The sequence below is a fragment of the Buceros rhinoceros genome, unplaced genomic scaffold (assembly GCF_000710305.1).
Source record: "Buceros rhinoceros silvestris isolate BGI_N320 unplaced genomic scaffold, ASM71030v1 scaffold16232, whole genome shotgun sequence".
Taxonomy (NCBI): domain Eukaryota; kingdom Metazoa; phylum Chordata; class Aves; order Bucerotiformes; family Bucerotidae; genus Buceros; species Buceros rhinoceros.
The window spans coordinates 41,162-62,347 of NW_010398467.1; the positions used below are offsets into that span (position 1 = coordinate 41,162).

A 21,186-nucleotide genomic window follows, 5' to 3' on the forward strand; every position below is an offset into this window, starting at 1 on the left:
TTCCACGATATCATGAAAACAACTAACCAAATTAAGAACAACCCATTTAACTTAAACAACTGACTTTGTTTATATTGCTGAAATACACTTCAAAACCCATTCAAATCTACCAAAAACAGTGATCCAATACTGCATACAAATCAAATCAAACCGGACCTCGTCATACACCCGAAAACAGAAGCATGAAAGAGAGTAGTTCCCTAAGTCCTCAGTCACAGAGGTTTAACACTGATGGTGACAGTCTGACACTGTAAGGGGACTTGGATTTGCACAGGAAAAATCTGGTGCTCTTATCAAACAGCTCTTGAACTACTGCAGCTCCAAAAAAACATTTAGTAAGTTAGACTCAGTCCTTCAACGATCCTTTTGAACAAGGAACAAAGCTAGATAATGTTATTTGTTATTATTATTTATAATCTCATGCCTTTCAGAAAAGTGGGCTTTGTTAGTGTCCATTTAAGCAAGTAAAGGGCTCAGTCTATACAATATAGTAAAACATTGAAACACTTCTCAATTTTGAATTTCGAGAAAAGGGAAGCTGTAGAGTAGAATACATCACCATTTTGTTGATACGCTATTATAAATAACTTTGAAATAAGTTACTGAACTTGCAGCTTTGAGGAATTGAGAGTGAACTTCAAGGCAGTTTCTCAGGCATGAGCAGTCTGGATAAAACAGCATATAAACCTAACAAACACTTCTGGCATGGACATGAAGTTAGAAAACGTCACCTAATTCTGCCTCATTGAGCTAACTCTGTGATAAAAGTAGTACCATAATCTTTCTGGACTTGTCTCACCTGAAGACAGTAAACTGTTGATCATCTCAAGGAACGTGGAATGAACAAACTGATAGTCTTCAAGCAGCAATACTACCTGCTTTGCTTCAATGCCTGCGAGCTCCATCACCTAGAAGCAGGGAAGACATTTAAATCTCAGTATGTGGAATATATGTATTGCTCCTAAAAGAATGATAATCTTCCCTTGATTATATAGTACTTATATATTTTCTCCACGGTATCACTACTATTATATATTTACAGAAGATTACTAGGTGAATGCAATTATTTAAGCTATCAAATATAAAGAACATTCTACTGAGATGTACAGCTTGGTAATGAAAAAATAATTAAAATAGACTCCTTCATAGAGTATATTTATGTTCCAGATGTGAGTCAGTTATAGAGTTTTATCAGTCTCTTTTGTGGGCTTAGCTCTAAAATTTTCTTTGGCGTTGCTGAAGGTAATGGAAAACTCCTGATTCAAGGTTTGCATTTGTTTTTCAATTTACACTTTCATCAATCACTAAAATTTTTCTTGATTCAGTGACTACCCTATTAACTGTCAGACCACATTAGAGACAGAAAATAAAAATATAATATAAATACAAAAATACATGCATGAAAAAACCTTTCCAATAATCACAATCATAAACTTAGAATTTATGAAGCCCACAACAACCATAAAAACAGCTCTGGTATTCAAAAAATGTAGAGTTACAAGCAATTACTGTACAGAACAGTATTCACATCTAGACACTGAAAACTTCTAAAAATCTACTTGGTTCATTTAGACTGTTGGCATTTTGCTTTTCTTAAAATATTTCCTCAAGCAACATTTTTGTGTCCTTCAAAATTCCCACATTCTTTTTTTTCTTAATAGACACCTACAACACGACAAAATGGAAGACACTGAGTGACTTACATATTTAAGATCATTTTTGAACTGCTTCAGCTCATAGCCTCTGGAAATTTTTGGAGTAATCAGAACAGCTCCGTGCATATGGCTAACTAAAGAGGTAACTGTTCGACGACCTACACCACTCCGTCCCGCCAAAAGAAGTGATCCTCCGGGAAAACTCAGCACTCTGTCCACTTTAGACATGTAACTGAGGACTTCGTGGAAGAGTAAAATCTCTATCTCTTTTTTGTCTCGCCCATAATGAATAATACCCTATTAAAAAAAAAAAGAGATGTGTTCACCAATAATAAATAAAAGCAGTAAGACACAAAAGCATCTAAACATTTAAAGGTTTAGAAAAGTAAGGCTTGAAAGCTTGAAAGACCACGTTAGTATTCATTACAAATAAACTATTTATGTGACAGAATTTAAATATCTCGTACACCCTTTACCGGTAATGAACAGATCACATTATCCCCAGCATCAGGATACCCTAAAATATACCTCTTTGGTATATTGAAATAGAAATCTACCACTGAATTAATTAAAATTAAATAACGGACCAGAACACTGTCTGAGCTGCATCTCTGACTACAGATTAATTAACATATAACTTAGAAGTGTGTGTTAGGCAGCTAACTACTGCATAATTACAGATTATGGAATGTTCTCCTGAAACACAAATAATAACAGATCCTAAGATTAAATTCTGGCCTTGTTATATTTAAAAAGCCCTCATCTTTGAAGCCCAGTGTAATTGTGAAGTCAGAAAAAAACCCCATCCCTCTGATTACTGAAGCTATTGAACTGCATCATTTCCTATATAGTCTATTAGTCACAAGTTGGCAGTTAAGGAGAGGCAGTAGTTTCCCATCTACAAGAGCTACTTACATCAAACACTACTAATAAGAGGAGATGATCTCAAAGCTCTCATCCTGAAAATCAGTCAGCCTAGCAGGGTTAACACATTTGCACTTCCTCATCAAGCTCAGTTTCTGTATTTTACTGTTTAAAAGCATGGCAAATCTCCGAATAATCTATTTGTATTTCTTCAAATAAAAATTGTTAGCAAATTACAAATTCAGAAAGTAAACATTCAATAAAACACTCTGATACTCAAACAACACACAACCATATACACGCATCAATGATTCTCAAAATGTTGTTCATCAAACTGATGTCTATCACCACCAAATGCAATGATGCCCTTGATAACCTTGTTACATGATACTTCTTACAGTCTGCCACACCGCATGACAAACCTTCCCTCACTTAACCAAATGTTAACATGATTCCCCACACTAAGCAGCAGACCCCACCCTAAACCTGGTGCTCACATGTTACTTGGTACAAAAAAATGTCTAAAATAATTGCTGTGAATTCTTGCTGTGTATATTCTTTAAACTTGTCTCACTTTTTGAATAGTATCTGTCAGGTCTGTTGAGTTTAGTCTGCCAAGAGGCCTCCCATGTGGTGGTAGTGCCTGTCCTGGGGTAATGAATGCCTCTTGACAAGCTCCCCAAGTTACATAGAAGATATCTGTGAAAATAAAAGGAAACATTTGCAAGTTTAGGTGATCAGCTCATATGCTGAGCTCATATGACTGATTTGATCAGGCAGTTCCTAAAGAAATATTTCAGATTTGTGCAGTATGCCTAAATGGTTTACCTGCCATATTGCTCAGAACATCTGAGTCCCAATCCTCTTGAAACACTTTCATCAAAACATTATCAAATATGTGAAGTTCTTTCTTGTCAACAATTTTGTCACGGAACAAACGATGTGCTTCATAAGCAACAATTTCCAATATATAGTCTGCAGTTTGTATCGATGATCCTACAAAATTTGAGGAGAGATTTAACTTTATGTATTTATAATAAATATTTCCCAAATTTTCCATTTCAAAATATGAGATTGAAAATGAGTAAGTGAAATTACATACCAGCAGGAGAGCATCAGTAAGGAAGAAACAGGAGAAAAAGTAAACATTATGAAGTGCTTTTTAATAATATTTTTATGGATCATTACAAGATAAAATGAAACATATTCTATTTTCAAAAGTTCTTAGTTTAAAGCCATCATTCTAATGAAAATAAACAAGGTGTTGCACACAATGTAAAAATTAAAAGACAAAATTCCAGGCAATGAATACAAGTAAATCCAGGAGACTGATTTAGAGGGGAAGAGGAACACTGGTAACAACGATAAATACCCAAAACAGTCTCTATTATAAAATGCCACTAGAGACACTAGAGAATAGAAAGTTTCAATATTCTTCACAAAAGTAAGAAGGAAGATGAGTAAATGACATGCCATCTGGTTGATCACTGAAAAAGCATACGCATATGTCACCTTCCGATACAACAATGGAGTCCTTAAACGGGCTGAGATTTATTGATGGTTAGTGTAGTTTTTCTGACCAACTTTTTCATTCAAACTACATTTATACCATCTGATGATCCCAGAAAATAAATGGGAAACGAGCACAACATTCTTATCACTTTTATACTCTTTAATCAGCCCTTTATATAACCCTCTAATTAATATAAGAGCTAAAACACAATAAGGAGCAATTGCTCATGATCTAGTAACAAAAGCAATTTCAGAAACAAAAACAAGATTAGAAAGACATCTATGATGTCTCTTTGGAAAAGCACACAAAATCGAACACTTTTACACATTTTGCCATTTCTGAAGTCAAGAACATTCAGACTAGACTGTAATTATCAAGCGTTCCCAAATGATGAGAATATTTAGGCTCTTATCTGGATATCTGCACACTGTTACACGGATTAGATTAGATAGTTTTCTAGATGTTTTCTAGATGTTTAAGGGTGATTATATTCTTCTATTGTTAAGTATGTGGTAGATGATGCCTATCAGTTGTAGTTCCAATGTCACCTCACAAAGTTTATATGACCAGGTGGAAAAAGACGAAAACGAGAGGCAAATCTCCAGGAATCCAGAAGACAAGACATATGCTCAAAAAAATCCAACCCAAAAAGCACCAGAAACAAATGGTGAGGAGTAGAGGGTACGCTTCAAGTTCTTATAAAAGAGAATGCAGTCCCAACCTACTAACTTCCCTTGATCTGTAAAGAGCTCCCACATACATTTCAAAATGTCACTGGAGTTTTTTTAGCTTTTTTACTATATGTTATGGAATGAACTGTTAGGCATTTTTTTCCCTCTACTGAATTACAGACAGTTCACAGTTTATAAAGCATATCATAGCTGAATGAGTTGCATGTCGAGTCAACAGTAAGACTGACATCAATAACAATTTAAGCCATTTTAGAACTGCTTTATCAATGAAAAGCAAGTAAGGGACTTACCACCTGCTAAATCGTATCGGAATAAACCAAGAACCCACTGAGTAAGAATACGTGGTGTACAAAGGTAATGACTGTGATCATCAACGGTGAATTTTGCTCGTACCTAAAAATGGAAGTTAAGGAGGAGGAAAAAAAAAGTGATGTTTTAAAATGTAAAGCACTTGGAAATGTACCTTTAATTTTTTTTCTAAAATACCAGATAAATTATTTTTCTATTTGATCTATATATTTAGATATTTTATTAATGCACTCTTTAAATGCAGAGCCTTCATCAGTCATTTCGTCCTAGCGTTATGAGTTTTAAACTTAGGTTTCTTAGAACACACTGATAACATCATCTGAAACTCCTGCTAACTGGTGCGTGCTAGCCAGTGACTATACCCACACTCCAATCATAAAGTTCAGTCTTTTATCACGGTTCTGTGTAGATGGGCACATGTACACGTGCTTAGAACATACAGCAAGCACTTACATCCCCACAGTACCTACCCCAAGAAGGCTATGTACAAGATTAAGAAGAGCAAGTACCTAAGTGTTTTGCAAGATAGAAGTCTGTAACATTTTAAGCGGGAGGATAAAATAAACTCATGCCTAAAACCCCATTTTCAGCAGTGTAAAATTTTAATAGATAGTCCTTGATATGTGTCAAGGACTTCACCTTCCCGTCTCTCTTCTCCATTCGTGACTGCATCCATAACACCTGAGCACATAACAATCTCTGAAGTACACTGTCTCCTCATCCATTACGTAAGAAAACACTACTATCCCCATCTTATAAATCAGAAATTGAAAGCATAGATGGGTTAAGATGCCTGCCAAAATCATACAATAAATCCGTGGGAAAGCAGAAGTACTTACTGCTTATTCAGTTTGCCTCTAATACCTACAATTCTCTGCAAATAATTAGCTCTAAAATTTATATCAATATTATGAAAAAGATATAAACTTGGATTTTAATACTGATAAACCTTTTTATTCACTTCTTAATATCAAAAGGTAATTAATTTTTAAAAAGTGAATTTACCTCCACAAAAAAAATTAATGAAATTTCCATACCTGTTCAAATACGTGAACCATAGATCCTGCTAGCTGATGTATTTTTGGTAAAGAACCCCAAACAGGGTGATTCTTTAGGTTTTTCTGCAATACAGGTTCCAAGTAAGCACTATAAATAGTTTGCAGTTGGTCTCTTTCCGGATAGCTATAAAGGCAAAAAAAATTGTAATCATTATGGCCTACCATTGCTAATGCTTTTATTAAAAAGATTCAATGTTATATACACAATTACTGAGAAATTTCAACAAGTAGCATCTTCATCTAGCAGCTAAATAAAATTGCTTTATTGCAATAGTCCACCATCAGAAGTTTTCTAAACATATCTGTAAATGTGTTCACATTTAAAACCAACCAAACTTCATTTCAATTTCTCCAGTTTTGTAATCAAATATAAATATAAAGCTGCAGAAAGTAGTTTACCAAAAGAAAAATCATCCAACAGGAAATAATATTCACTCATTATCAACAGGTGCTCCTTAGCTGGTTTCTAGCGCCAAGAGGCACCAAGCAGCCTCTGAAGAGGCTGAAGATCCCAAACTGTTAAAAAATATGGAAGACTAGAACTGCCACATTGTCATGAGTTGAGCAAGGGCCCTATGACAGAGGCTGAATCCGAGTTCTGAGAGTGACACTAATCTCCACATACTTACTCAACTGCACAGAGACGAACAATAGAAGTAAATCTGGAGGTAAGCTTATGTCTTCCTAATGTTCCTCCAGCAGACATGGAAGCCACAATCTGGATGTTTTCTAAGCCAACCCATTCCAGATTTTCATCATAAAATCCTTGATATGTGAGAACCTTTAATAATTAAATAATTATTTCATTAAAAGAAAGCTGACAGAGTATTGTACAAGAAAAAGAATAAAGAGAAAAAAAATAGTGGAAGTATACCATTATTAGTGTTTTCTTAACTGCCAGAGGTTGACTACGCCTCCCAGTTTGGTGTCAGTGCTCTGCCCCAATGCCCCAATCATTAATGAAAATGTTAAACAGATACTGGCTTCCAAGCAGACTTTGTGCCACTGATCACCACCCTCCGGGCCTGGCTGTTCAGCCAGTTTTCAACCCACCTCACCGTCTGCTTTTCCGGCCAGTGTATCAAACAGCTTTTCCATGAGGATCTTTTGGGAGACAGCATCAAGAGCCTTAGCAGGTAGTCTATACTCACTGCTCTCCCCTCACCTAGCAGGTCTGTCATTTCATCGCAAAAGTTTATTCAACTGGTCAAGCATGACTTGCCCTTGGTGAATTTGTGCTGATTTCTCCTGAAGATCTTCTTGATATTCATATGCCCACTGCATTATAACTCACTGAGGCAAGCACTGCTTTATTTACTTATACATATAAGCCAAATAAAAATTGTATCTTATTTCTAGCTGACACCAACATATTCTATCGAAGTACAAACAAAAGTAATGTCAATACAGATGCAAGATCTTAACTCTGAAAATTATCCGTGTAGGTATTTACTACGCACGCTAAACTATTATTTCAAGTATACTTATGTCTCTTTATAAAGAACAGACATAAGGGTTCACCTGCTGTAGAAAAGCCACAAGGGTGCTTGTTCCCCATTTATCCGGTTTGGGTAGATTTATATCCTTTAAGTACAAAACAAGCCTTTCACAGTCCTTTGGTCTGTACACTCGTCCAGTGTTTGTACCGATTACAATGCAAGTCTGACTTAATTTTTGTAGAAGGTGTTGAGAAGTAGTTTGTGCACTGCAGTGAATGGTAGCAATCTGAGTGGATCGGAGTTGGGAAAATGCATAATGAAGCAACATCCTAAAAAAGCAAATGTGTACATATACATATAAGCACAAATAATACATAAATGCATTAAAATACTCTGTATCCCAAGATAATATATAGTTTTTAAATTAAAATGTATATTCTACATTCTGAATTAATGTAATGGGATGCATTAATTTTGTCTTTAAAATTGTAATGTTTTTCAATAAAAGTGTAGTATACAGCTACGCAAAACAAATACCTAGCCTAAATACACTGTATATAGTGATCCAACCCATAAGGAACCTAAGATAGGCGACAGGATGAGCTGAATTCAGTTGCCTGCACACAGGTCTCTAGTGCCTCTTAGATGAGACCTGATGTGCCTTTCAGCTGTTGCCTCAGGACAGCACAGGTTTTCCAAAGGTCCTGTTTCATCTCTGAAAGCCTCATTCAGATGTCTTAGATGCATAGTGGCAGCCTGAGCTTTCCCTGTAGATTTTCATAAGAATTTACCTATACCCCACTACAGAGAGTTTGTTTCATTTAATAACCTAAACAAGTGATGATCTAGCAGAAAGTCATATGGTAAACCCATTATAACAAAATATTACAAACTTTATCAAAAAGCTGGTATTATATTTTGCTTAAAAAAGGAAACACTTTTTACCCCTTTCCACATCCTTCAGGACCCACAAGAAGAAATGGTTGCTTATTATTAAAGTCTAGCCAGGGTCTAAAGTAATCTAAACCTCTCTGCATGTCAGGGGTTTGGATGACGGGAAGTGTTTGGAGATTACTGAAGTCATCAGCTGTTAGATTTTCAGGTTTTTTCAGCTGATACAGCATTAGTTGTCCAGTGTCAGTGTCATAATATGTGTCCAGGGGCTTCCTTGGATCTGGTGGAGATTCTCGTGCCCAACTGAAGATCTTTAAAAAAAAATAAAGTTACTGTTAAATCCATATCCTAATGACAAGATCTACAATTTCAAGCTAATTTATATAATGTTCAGAGAATACTTCAGTAAAATCAGATATTTAATCCTTTAGTTTGATAATTTAAAAGCTGCCTTCAAAAATCCAATCATGTAAGGCATATGCTTTATGATTAAGTCCTTACCTAAACGGTTAACATCTTACTCTTCCACATTTTTGTTTTTCATAATATAGAGAACATATAGCAAAGCTTTCTATAAACTTTTCTCATGTTATAGCTCCAGGCTATCTTTTAGAAGGAATTATTTCCTTCTCTCCAACACAAAACCCAAGTGTGATAGTGGAGAGAACTACCTCCAGGAACAGCCTTCTGTAGACACAACGGACCAGTATACCCACATAGTTTTCCAACACTGTTTCCTAGTCCTTGTGCCCTCAAGTATCTACACAATGACATAACCACGCCCCAGTGCATACAATACACGAACTCAAATTAATGCTGTAACACCTCCCTGGTGAGGTGCAACAAAGCCCTCACATTATTATTTCAAGAATTCGTAATGGAAAAAAAACCCCACAAAATAAATCTGTATTACATACACATAATACCTACACAGACACGCAGTCTGTGTAGTGGGTCCGTGCATAACCAAGTATCGACAGAGGCCGTTCCGTACCCCTTGGTGCAGCACCAAAGGATCACTATCTGGGCTGTATGCACTTCGCAGCTACCAGTGACATATGAAACACTCCTTCTCAGCTAATTTGCTATAGTCAACACAGACATTGAGCACAGACATTCTATTACTGTAAATGTGCATCATTAGAAAACAGAAAATCGCTATTCTACTGCATACACTAAGGCATTTTTAATAAACTTGGTGAAAAAGATCATTACCTCTTTTGCAAATTCTTGTCGTGATTTCATGTTGAGGTTGCCGCCAAGACCACGTAACAAGCTAATAATAAACTGTCCACGATCAGTACACCCATGGAGATGAGACAGTCCATTCATCACAGTTCCAACTAAACTTGTTTCTACCACCGAGTCATTCTGCAAATTGTAAATTGTAGTAGATTTAAGTATATTCCTAAAAATAAGTGTGAGATATTGCTAGCAGAGTATTACTCATTGCTCTTTGACACGGCCACAACTGATGAAAGATCTCAACTGTTGTTCTAGAAAATTCACTTAATATAAAACTATTTTTAAGCATTGTTTTGGAAGTTTTCATTACCGATGTCAGTTAGGATAAGCAATCACCATTTTCCTTAAAGATTTTGAGAACCTAGAAGCAATCAATATAACCTTATGCTGAAAAATCTCTCTCATGAATGAATTCTGTATGAACTTCGCTCTTCAACACTAAAGCGGATTTGCAGCCTCAGGATCAATGTCATGTTTTTTCCTCTGTATCTACCTGAAGAAACTTTGAAACTCTAAAAAGCTCCATGGGTGAAAGAACCAAGACAGAAAATAACATTAAAAACACATCAGGACCACATGTGTACCCCAAGGAGAGGTAATGCAGGTTTCCCAAACACTAGCTTACTGGCTGCAGCAGTGAGAATTTCTCCTCATTAATGTTTGGTGCGATGGAAGTCACTTGTTCAATGCAAATGCAACTATCTCAGAAGGGCAGGCAGCTTAGATATTCAGATCTTTCAGATCTTTGAAAACATATAAAAAATGTCCAGTACAGAATATCAAAGATAGATATTAAGTTTCACAAAAATACATGCATTTCATGAGTTAAAATTGTATTAACTGTTTCAAAGCTTTCAGTGCAGCAGTCAGGTTTTGGAAACTGACTTTAATAGTTTCAGTATCTTATTAAGAAAACAGCTATCAAAGAGCAGAGATTTTTTTTAACTTAAAATTTAAAACTCAGCATGAATGATCTCTCCAGTGTTAGACTAGAAAAATGGATCATCCCTAACAAAGCTGAAATTTGATTAAGTGTACAGTCACTAACCTTCTTCACAACCCAGTTTAAAGCCTTTTCAAAATACTCCCCAATCCAAGTTTCAAGGTTGTATCTGCATTCTTCAGGCTGACTTCTTAGCCAAGACTTCATCAGAGAATTAAGATCTGTATCTTCATCACTAAGTCAAACCAAAACAAAACAAGATTCAGACAATATAAGGCATCCACCTCTTCACATAGACAAGTTCAAAGGAACAACAAAATTATGAAAAAAGTTCAGGAAAATACTTTAACAAGAATTTCTAACCACTATTTGGGATCTCTAGGGGTCACACAGAAACAAAGAATCCATCATGTCTCTTCATATATATGCCAAAAGATTATAACACGGCAGTGCAGGAAGGACAGGCAACCTAAAGCAAACTTTCCCAGTGATTTGCTTCGTAAGTGTGTAAGCAAGCAAGTAAATTGCTCCATCCACTTTAGACTATCTTTCAAGAAAAGTATATTAGTTTGCTTTAAAATTATGTAATACTCCCATGACTTACCTCAGAAAGATCATTCCCATTCGAGATATTGTAGCAGGAGAGGCACAGCTAAGGTCATGAGTTTCAAATATGAAGTTGACATTTGAGCCAAATTGAATTCTTTCTCCGCTGGGCATAGTCAGCAATCTGTTGTCATCCAAAACGGAATTCAAAGATTCAATCCACTCAGGATCAATATCACCATCACAAATTATCCAGGAAGTAATATCTATTTCCAGACACAAAAATAAAGTTATCAAACCTAAGAAAAGCACATGAAAAATATCACCCCTTGCTGTTTTAACACTATTTAACACTCTTCCTTCATTATAACTTAAATCTCTATGAAGATATTCTTTACAGGCTTTACCTTCTGCTGTCTATTTCTGCTTTTTAATCACAAAACTTGCAAAGTATGTATCAGTGTTGCTGACTAGGATTGTCACCAAAAGTTTTTCTTACTTTGTGCTACCCACAAATAATAACAGAATAGGAAAATGCAACTAAACAATTTCAGTTATATAAGCAGAATGATGTCTAACTTCCTCACAAACATACCTCGGGGCTCTCGTACCACTTGTCGAGCACTGTTTGTAAGCACGCCATCAGACCATTCTCTGGTGTCCATGTCAATATGGCCTAGCAACTGATGTCGAGGCATAGCTTTGGGATTCACTGTATACTGTTTCACTGCTTTGCCAGTTTTACCAAGCGCTGTCTTTAACATCCGCCACAGTGTTGATTTACCTCCACCGCTTGGACCTACTATAACTACACCCATTCTCTGACGTAGTTGTTCATATAATTCCAAAGCCTTCTTGATCTAGATAGTAAGAGAGATAATGAAGTTGTAAAGCTAAATCAATCATGTTCTTTTTTCATGTTTTTTCCCATTTACGTTGCATGCAGTCACTTTGTCTCTATTATTTTATTTGTTGAAGCAACAGATACGTACAGAAGGAAGTAAAATGATGATATTAAAGAATATAAAGAAACTTATTCTGCATGTTAAAAGCCTTTCACTAAATTACTAACATTAAAATATCAGCCCTCTTTGGGCATATTTTTACAGAGAAATTAATGAACCTTTAGTCACAAAACTTCATCCAGCCCTAAAAAATAAATATGAGACATAGAACTGCCTGATAAAACCAAACATTCACATATTTTATTCTTTCACTGCCCAAAACATTAACGGGCATTTGTACCTGGCTTGAATGAAACCATATGTCGCATGTGCACATCTTAATTTTCCTTGCCCTATTCTTCTTTCAGTTACAGAATTGATCTACCATGTTTCAAACACACACATCTGTTCTTTTATATACATGTAATTAGAATCTATCAGTTACTTCCACTTCTTTATACAAGATGTCTTTCAAAAATAAACAGAACTGAGTCAAATGTAATATTAATCAGTTCTAATTCAGAGTAACTCATACTGTTTTGTTGCTGTAGTTTACGTTTACCTGAGTACTTGTAATTTCCAAGTTTGCTTCTTCAAAGGCTTGCTGTAAAGCTGTAGTTAACTCAGCATACTCCACCTCTTTAAAGTCAATGCCAGGAAATACATCTTCAACCAGAGCATCGAAACGTGCGCAGTCTGCAAATGTAAGCTTTGACATGGTATTAAGCCGCAGAGCTTGAACCACCATGTGACTTTCATTAACTGCAAATAAAAGCAAAGAAGCTAGATCAATTTAAGCTGTTCGCTGGGTTTTTTTTCTTTGGAATATATCAGCACCTGAGCCCATACCAGTAAGACGTCGAAGGTGGAATCACAGTGCAGACTACGTTCCAGTTCACGTACCACTACTTGGAGGTTAGCCGAGTGCCTTGCTGTAAGTATCATATATGCTCACAAATGTTTTCTATGCAGATATGAGCTGGTTACGGTGCTGGCCAGAGAGTACATAATGCCCTAATGATTACAGTGGAACTAATAGCAGCAGTGCATGATAGCTTACCTGTAAAACCACTCGTGAAAGTAAGGACCCGGATTCTAGACCTTACCCTGCGAAAGACAGTTTGAAGGCACTCACTCAAGCGCGTCCTAATTAACTATGAATATTCCAGAAGTAAACACTCCACAACTCCTCTTGAATCTGAAGTACCATGGAAATGTGTTTTGTGACCAGAAAAACTGCCATGTGAAAGCTTTACTCTGCCAGAAAAATAAAGGTACTCACGATGGGAAAGGCACAGGGCCCTGATCTCTGGACTTTTCGCTTCCTTAATCAAACTACTTTCTCAGGTAAAACACATACATTTTCAAAGAGCCCAACTAGGAACCACATGTGAAAATCATCCTCTGTTTCTGCCTTACATATGAATGCATAAATTATGAATTGCCCCAAAACAGAATGCACTATAGTCCAAATTCAACAAAAGTGTCAGAAAGTGTCCATTCCCTAACATTCCTTTTTCCTGCAGCTTTTTTCCAAATGTTCCAGAGGTTAAGGATTAGTATACCCTTCTAGAATTGGAAAAAGTTCAAAGATTTTCATTCAGAACAATGTGAGAGGTGGGGGTTGGTCTCTTCTCCCATATAACAAGTGAAAGGACAAGAGAAAATGGCCTTAAGTTGCACCAGGGGAGATCTAGGTTAGATATCTGGAAAAACATCTTTACACAGAGGGTCATTAAGCATTGGAACAGCTGCCCAGGGAGGTGGTGAAGTCCCCATCCCTGGAGGTGTTTAACAGCCGTGTGGATGTGGTGCTGAGGGACATGGTTTAGAGACCCTGGCAGTGCAGGGTGAACAGTTGGACTCGGTGATCTTAAAGGTCTCTGCCAACCAGATGATTGTATGATTCCACGTCTTAAATGTCAATGTTCCTACAGGCAAATGTTCTAAATAGTATGATACGTGGTTAAGAGGAGCAATGATGACATTAAGGAACTTGATTTAGAAAGGTTGAACTGTTTTACTAAAGTGAAATGCTCATCCATCCCACGCTCTTCATTCCCACTCATTAACATCTAAATAACAACAATCATTTTTAAAAATAAAAAAAAAATATGGTGACCTGGTCTAGTCCAATACATTGCTATCATTTCTACCTCTCCTTATATTTGTCTCTGTCTATCAATTTAAATCTGATGTCATGTGACAATTTTAGCAATTCCCAGAATCAAAATGTTCTGATGACTGATGAACTATGACAACATCAGAGGATCAACTTTCCTGTCCTAAGCCAAGTGAAAACAAGTCTTTAATAATCACTCAAACTCACCCCAAAATAAAGTCTGATATCTGTTCTTATCATATAAAAGCTTCAAAAGAAGACGACAACAGTCTTTTGTCATCTCCTAATGAAGGAGGATTTTAACAGATTTTCTTTTCTAAATTGCCTCCAGATCCAAGCCATGGCTTCTCAAAACTCCACTGAACAAGAAAGCTGTGGTGGATGGTATCTGTACAATATCCTAAATAATCAAAAGTTCAGCATGCTCAACCTTACTTTCTTGCTTTGCTCCACTTTTCTTCAGCTGATGAAGAAGGCTGCCACAGCCTCTCAAAACGGTCTTCAATGCTCGCAATCCCCAATCATAGTGCTGCTGTGGTGTCAGAAGCTCCCTAAATTCAAAAACAGCAATATTATAATAAGCTTTAGGTGACAGCGCCTGAAATTTGTGTTTGGTGAATGAATATACTCATAATATGGTTTGGGGCAAAAGAGAAAACGATGAGTTTGCAGCACTATCCAAAAAGTATTTCAGAGATATAAGCAATAACACTCTGAAATTTTCAGAGGGAGTATATTCAAAAGCTAATGTATTTATTATGGTCCCTAACAGCATTTATTAAAACCTCTGCACTTTCTTCTCTCTCATATGCATACTTATAACCAAATAGTCACTTCCATTTCAGGAACTTCAAGAGTCTGAATTCTCGTCAATGCTTGTGACGCATTCCTGTGCTCACATTCACACTTACTGAGTGTAACAGGTGAGCAGCACTTTACCCCCTTGTATTCCAGGTACTTTCACACCCAAACTCCCCAATATTGCAATATTTTCTAAGTGAAATTAGTATATCCAGAGATTTGCAGAGTATATCATTCAGGTTTAAGAGGTGTATTTAATATAAAACTTCAGGTGACTCCAAACCTGCGTTTTAACATCTAGTTTTGTTTCTGACACATAGCTTTATGCAATATCCAAGTCATAAACTATTACAGAAAATTAACAGAAAGTTATGTCTAGTGTTTTGGCATAGACTGGATGGATAAGAAACAAGATGGCAGTGAGATAACCACAAAGATAAATGCTAAAATAAAAGCAGGAGGGAAGAGAATTGGAAAAGGAGGGCAAAAAAAAAAAGCTTACCTTGCTAGATTAAAAATAGCCACTAATTTTCTACCAAGTATTTTAGCATCCTTAAAGCCTTCTGAGTACAAAATCACTTCTGCAATAAGCTCATTGTCTGGATGAGTCATAGCAACTGGCCTGAAAAGTTGTTTGAGGTTATCAGGCAGTTTTTGTCTTCCTCCATAACCTTTTCCAGCAGGATTCAGAGTGATAAAAATTCCAGAATTATGATCCATTTCAACCTAGCATTAGAAGTGCATTTTAATAGCATATGAAACAGTACTGAGAAATGTTGGGTGGGCTACATTTAGTTACAGCAGTCAGTTTTTAAATCTGACCCAGTCATTTATAGACTCTTATAAAAAGAAAATAAGAAAGCTTTGCTGTACCTTTTTGCCAAGCATCTCACAGACAGGACTATGTTTCTTCAACGCATGTTGAATTGTCTGAATCTGCATGGATACTGCGGACAGTACAGCTTCCTCAAGTCTGTTGAATTCATCAAAACAGCCCCAGGCACCACACTTCACTAAGCCCACAAATATGCGTCCCATCGACTTCACATCGATGCCCTTAAAATCAAAAAGAACACGAGCAAAACTCAAATAGCAAGAACATAACAAAATACTTTCTTCCCATCTACTGAAAAATAAGTCACTGGAAATATCAACAAATTTCTAATGGAAACTGGCAAATTATCAAAAGTATTTCTATGCTGCTTTATGAAGTATAGGCACAGATATCCATTTTTTAAATTATACAGAGCTATATTCACCTCATCGCAATTAAAGACTAATACTTGTCTTCCAAGAAGACCACCCAAGGCCTTTACTGATTCTGTCTTCCCAGTTCCAGCCGGACCGTAGGGATTTCCTCCAAGGCCCATCTTCATAGCCTGAGTAAGGGTTAGGTAACACTTATCGGTCAAAGGTGTATAAACAAGTTTAGGGGAATTACCCTGCAGAAACAAAACAAATTACATTGATTGGTAGACAGAAATCACTGACAAAGTCATCTCATTCTTTTCATTCCTAAGTCATTAATTTAAAAATACAATGTAACGACCAAAATTACCATCACATTTAAGTATACATACTTGTTTACAGTTATGCAGTGTTCCTGATTTTATATCACTTGTCAAAGCATTGTGTGAAATTTTTTTAGAATTACAGAAAAAGGGGTCAACACAGTTGAAACTACGCTGTATGTCCCAGTTCAGGAAAAAAAAATCATCAGTTTCTCCTCTTTGGTTGGTTTGTTTTAAAATGACCAATGGTGATGTATTCCTCCCATTTACATTCAGACATCTCAGTGGTTGTGAAAACTCTGGCGGGCGCTCCGGACATTTAACAGCCGCATGGGCACCAGGGCTTGCGGTTTGCACCTCCAATGGGCACTTCCCGGGGCTGGCACTTTTGGCTTGCTCTTGGCTCTGGCCTTCCTCCGGCTTGCAGCTTTCTCTCAGCAGGCCAGCTCCATTTCCTCCGATCGGCTCCAGCCCTGCCTGCGCAGGACACTCACCACTGCACCCCCGTGCGCACGGGACGGACCCCTACTGCCGCCACCGCCGTTCCTGCTGCCAACACGCTCCGGAGATGTTTTCCTTTGCTGCCTGGACCCTTGTGACTACGGGTGCTATTTCCCCATGCCATACGGGACTGCCTTCCCTCCTGATGCCGCCACTTCTGCCTCCGTTTCTCTAACACCCATGACCAAAGCGGCTCGGCTGGGCTGTGCTCGGCTCCAGCTAACAGGCAGCTTTTGCTCCGCTCCCGTGAACCCGCCGACCACACGGCTGCTGCCATTTTTGAAACTGCTTGGTACTGGGTTTCTTTTTTTCGCTTTTGTTTTCCCCAACTATGTCTTAACCCTCGCTATACCATTCCATATAAACCGTTAGTATCTCTTTTGTTTTCCTGTATATAGTATTTTTCTAGTGTTATTAAACTTGTTTTAGTTTCCCAAACTTAAGAGGTCTCACAAACTTTTTCTTTTTTTCTCATCTCTGCTTTTAACCCTTTTCTCCCAGAATGAAAGGGAGGTTCATTTAGAGAAAGGAAGAAATTCATCCTGTGATTGGTGTACCTCCGCCAACCAGTGACACTGATATTTAAAGGTAGCAAGCATATTAGAAAATATTTATATGATAATGTAGCTGCTTTCCATTCAACTTACGCTGACCTCATCTATATCAAGAAATAAAACGATTACCCTATCTTTGAGTATTTCCTATGAAACAGTGTGCACATAACAAAGCTGAAAAAATGGCAACAGTTGGGAGTCAACCAGCAGCATGTGTGAAAGGAGAAAATGTCTGACACATATATAAAACCCCCGGGTAGAAATTAAAATACCACACCTGATATTCATAAGTATATTGGAGTTCAGCATCTACCATCTGAACGTAACATTTCTGGTCTTTCATATAAAATCTCAGCTGCTTCTTCCAAGCCCAGTCTTCAACACTGTGAACCTGAGCTTGATTCAGCTGCTTCACCACATCAATGTTATGAATGATATCAAGAATCAGAGCTTTCAGCTTGAGCTCGAGGATTCCCAATTCTGCAAATAACCACAAAAATAATAAAAAAAAAAAATCACAGCAGTGTAGTAAGGAGGATAGATGGTACCCATTCTCAAGTTCATTGTGCTGCTTTCTATCATTGACAAATTTTATTCGGATCTCATTTTGATTATACACAGAAATATTAATTATTATCCAAAGCGAGCAGCACAAAACGAGATCCTGACAGAGAACGTGAATCATCACATAACTTCAGTCATTTAGAAGTGATTTTGTCTGCCTCTACACTCAAGACAGAGAGAGAGAGGCTCTTCTAGACAGCTGTGTATTCCAGGAGTGTTTGCAGCTATGTCCCCTTCGGTCACCAGTGTGGCACAATCCGTTACTTGACCTGCTGAGGATCTGAAAACCATACTACACGCACTCTGGAGGTTTTACTTGGACTAATTAGGGTCATGTGGAATGAATATTCATTAGCAGATTGGGTGTGTTAAGTCTACTCTGAGAACACACTGGTTAGCTAAGTTTCATTTGAAAGAAATCATTTCCTGATTAATATATCAGATGTTAACAGTTCATAAATTCTAAACCAGAATTTAATAGAGTAAGCAGCTATACATATGTGGTGGAAGATTGTCAACCACATTTCAAATCGAGTCTTTTTATATGTATAGGGTAAGAGCCACGTAACCTATACTATAGAATCTTCCATCTGAAGCAGTCATTTAAAACCCTCCTTCAGATCAACACAGGAACAAGCAGTCAAAGCCATAATTATTCTAACCCCTTTGGACTATGTAAGATTCAGAACAATCATGTCCTGAGAATAACTAGTTTGTTGATTTCGCTACGGAGGTACTCAAGTATTACTAGTTCAGATGCAGGTATATACAGCTAAGAAAGAAAAAGAGAATCAGCCTCACAGCTGTACAGAATATATTGGCGTGACTTAATGTACCTCAGCTGCTGATTGGCCATTTCCCAAGAAACATTACACTACAGCACAGTTCATTAGGTAAGGACAAATTTTCAGTGAATACATAAACAAAAAATATACAAAAACTTTTTAAAAATTAAAGGGATTTGCAAATGTACAAATGCTCCAAGATTAATCTTAATCTTAATAAAAATCCACTGTTCTCCCTGAAGTATTAAATACACTAATCTTGGCATTAATAGGTGGGTAACTTCATGTAACTCAACACTATGAACTCAAGACAGATTCTATGATTTCCTGTTTAAATAAACAATGTTAAATACCATACAATGCCATAGTCATTATAATGAATTATATATTAATTATGATTTTTATACCTGTAGTCCCAGTATCTTCTATACTAGTATCAATGCTAGTATAATATTCCAGTTTAGCCATGAGTTCTAATTCCAATTGTTGCAGCTTACGCTCTTTGATAGCACTTTCAACATCATCAGTGAACTGAATTTGTTCAGCCAAGGAAAGAATCTTTGGAAGAGAAAGTTCAAATTACATTTTATAAAGACACAAAGCAAATTTTTTTTCAATTAATTTGTAATTGTGTATTATGTCTGATATTTAAAGTATTTTACTGTACCATTTTTAAACAAAGCCACACATTTGCTATGCTCTTAAGAACAAACATAGCCATCTTAAAACCCGACAAAACTTAGCAAAAACTTGCAATGTAATTGAATACTACAAGTTCCTTAGCTGTTCTACAGCACGGGGTAGCAAAATTTTTGAAGTATCTTTTCTTTTAAATGATAAGTCAGATGGATACTACCATTTCGTGGGCATGCGGAGCCCATACAACAGGCTCAGGAGCACTTCTGACTTTCTAACACTCCACTTATGTTCTAGTTACTTTACGTTCACTGGAGAAGCCCTGTCTGAGCCATGAAAGTTCAGACTTGGAACTGGAAAGATCTGTTACAAAGAATTCCACCAACCATGCCAATCTGAAGATCTGTAACAGCAACTACATTCTGGGGGAGGGAGAGAGTAACCAGCAGATCTGTCAGGAAGTGACAGGCAGGATCACTGGGCAAAGGGCATGGGGTGATGTGACAGGAAGAGATCACAAAAAGCAACAAAATGGGGCTTAAGCAGGGTCACCTCCAGTGCCTGCATATCAGCAAGGAAGTGCCTGCAAGGCACCAGCATGGAGAAATCCCCCAAACCCTCTCCAGAAACTCAAGAAGCTGCCGGGCCTCTCTGAAGTGCCTGCACACTAGTGCATGCAGTACGGGGAATAAACATCATCAACCAGAAATCCGTGTGCAGTTGCAGGGCCATGATCTCGTTAGGATCATGTAGACATGGTGGGTGGCTCCCATGACTGGAGTGTCGCAGTGGAGGGATGCAGGCTCATTAGGAAGGATAGGAAGGGAAGATGAGAGGGGGTATTGCCTGTTATGTAAGACAGCAGCTGGAGTACGTGGAGCTCTGTCTGAAGATGGATAAGGAGCCATCTGAGAGCTTATGGGTTAGGATTAAAGAGAGGACAGATCAAGGTGACATTATAGTGGGTGTCTGCTACAGGGTAGGATGCTGCTACTGACTAGGAAGAACAAGTGCACCAGGCCCTCTACAGGCAGAGAAGCAGCCTCACATTCAGAGGCCCCAGTCCTCATAGGAGGCTTCAACCACCCCAATACTTGTTGGAGGGGCAACACAGTAGGACATAAGCAATCCAGGTAGTTCCTGGAGTCCATGGATGACAATTGCCTCCTCCAAATGATAGAAGAGCCAATGAGGATGGTGCTTCACTGGACACAGTCCAGTGAAGGGCCACAAAAATGGTTATGGGACAGAAGCAGCATCTCTCCTATGAGGAAAGACTCAGAGAACTGGGACTGTTCAGCCTGGAGAAGGCTCAGGACAAGGATCTTATGAATTTCTCTAAATAGCTGAAGGGATGGTGCAATGAAGATGGAGAGAGGCTCTTTTCAGTGGTGCCCAGTGACTGGAAAAACTGGGCACAACCTGAAACACAGGAGGCTCTGTCTGAACATTAGGAAACACTTCTTTACTGTGGGAGTGACTAAGCACTGGAACAGATTGCCCAGAGGTGATCCCTGGTGACATTCAAAAGCTGTTCATGATTATTTATGCTTATACAGCTAAGCTTTAAGAACTATATTTTAATCAGATTCTAAGTTTAATCAGTTACT

The 21,186-nt window shown here is 37.5% G+C and overlaps 1 protein-coding gene across 1 annotated transcript in view; it reads right to left on the reverse strand.

Moving 5' to 3' along the window:
* The window catches only part of DYNC2H1 (dynein, cytoplasmic 2, heavy chain 1), a gene marked incomplete at its 3' end in the record, with an annotated part of 85,264 nt that overhangs the window by 39,038 nt on the left and 25,040 nt on the right, over nt 1–21,186 (reverse strand). The window contains exons 31-50 of the mRNA XM_010131120.1: nt 19,348–19,498; nt 17,869–18,071; nt 16,285–16,467; nt 15,899–16,081; nt 15,528–15,751; nt 14,660–14,775; nt 12,665–12,864; nt 11,754–12,018; nt 11,217–11,424; nt 10,718–10,847; nt 9,640–9,795; nt 8,476–8,735; nt 7,613–7,859; nt 6,721–6,872; nt 6,071–6,215; nt 5,015–5,117; nt 3,348–3,515; nt 3,094–3,218; nt 1,704–1,952; nt 800–908 (exon numbers count right to left, since the gene is read on the reverse strand). Of these exons, the coding sequence (XP_010129422.1) occupies nt 800–908; nt 1,704–1,952; nt 3,094–3,218; nt 3,348–3,515; nt 5,015–5,117; nt 6,071–6,215; nt 6,721–6,872; nt 7,613–7,859; nt 8,476–8,735; nt 9,640–9,795; nt 10,718–10,847; nt 11,217–11,424; nt 11,754–12,018; nt 12,665–12,864; nt 14,660–14,775; nt 15,528–15,751; nt 15,899–16,081; nt 16,285–16,467; nt 17,869–18,071; nt 19,348–19,498 (3,577 nt within the window). The remainder of the gene's footprint in view (nt 1–799; nt 909–1,703; nt 1,953–3,093; nt 3,219–3,347; nt 3,516–5,014; nt 5,118–6,070; nt 6,216–6,720; nt 6,873–7,612; nt 7,860–8,475; nt 8,736–9,639; nt 9,796–10,717; nt 10,848–11,216; nt 11,425–11,753; nt 12,019–12,664; nt 12,865–14,659; nt 14,776–15,527; nt 15,752–15,898; nt 16,082–16,284; nt 16,468–17,868; nt 18,072–19,347; nt 19,499–21,186) is intronic.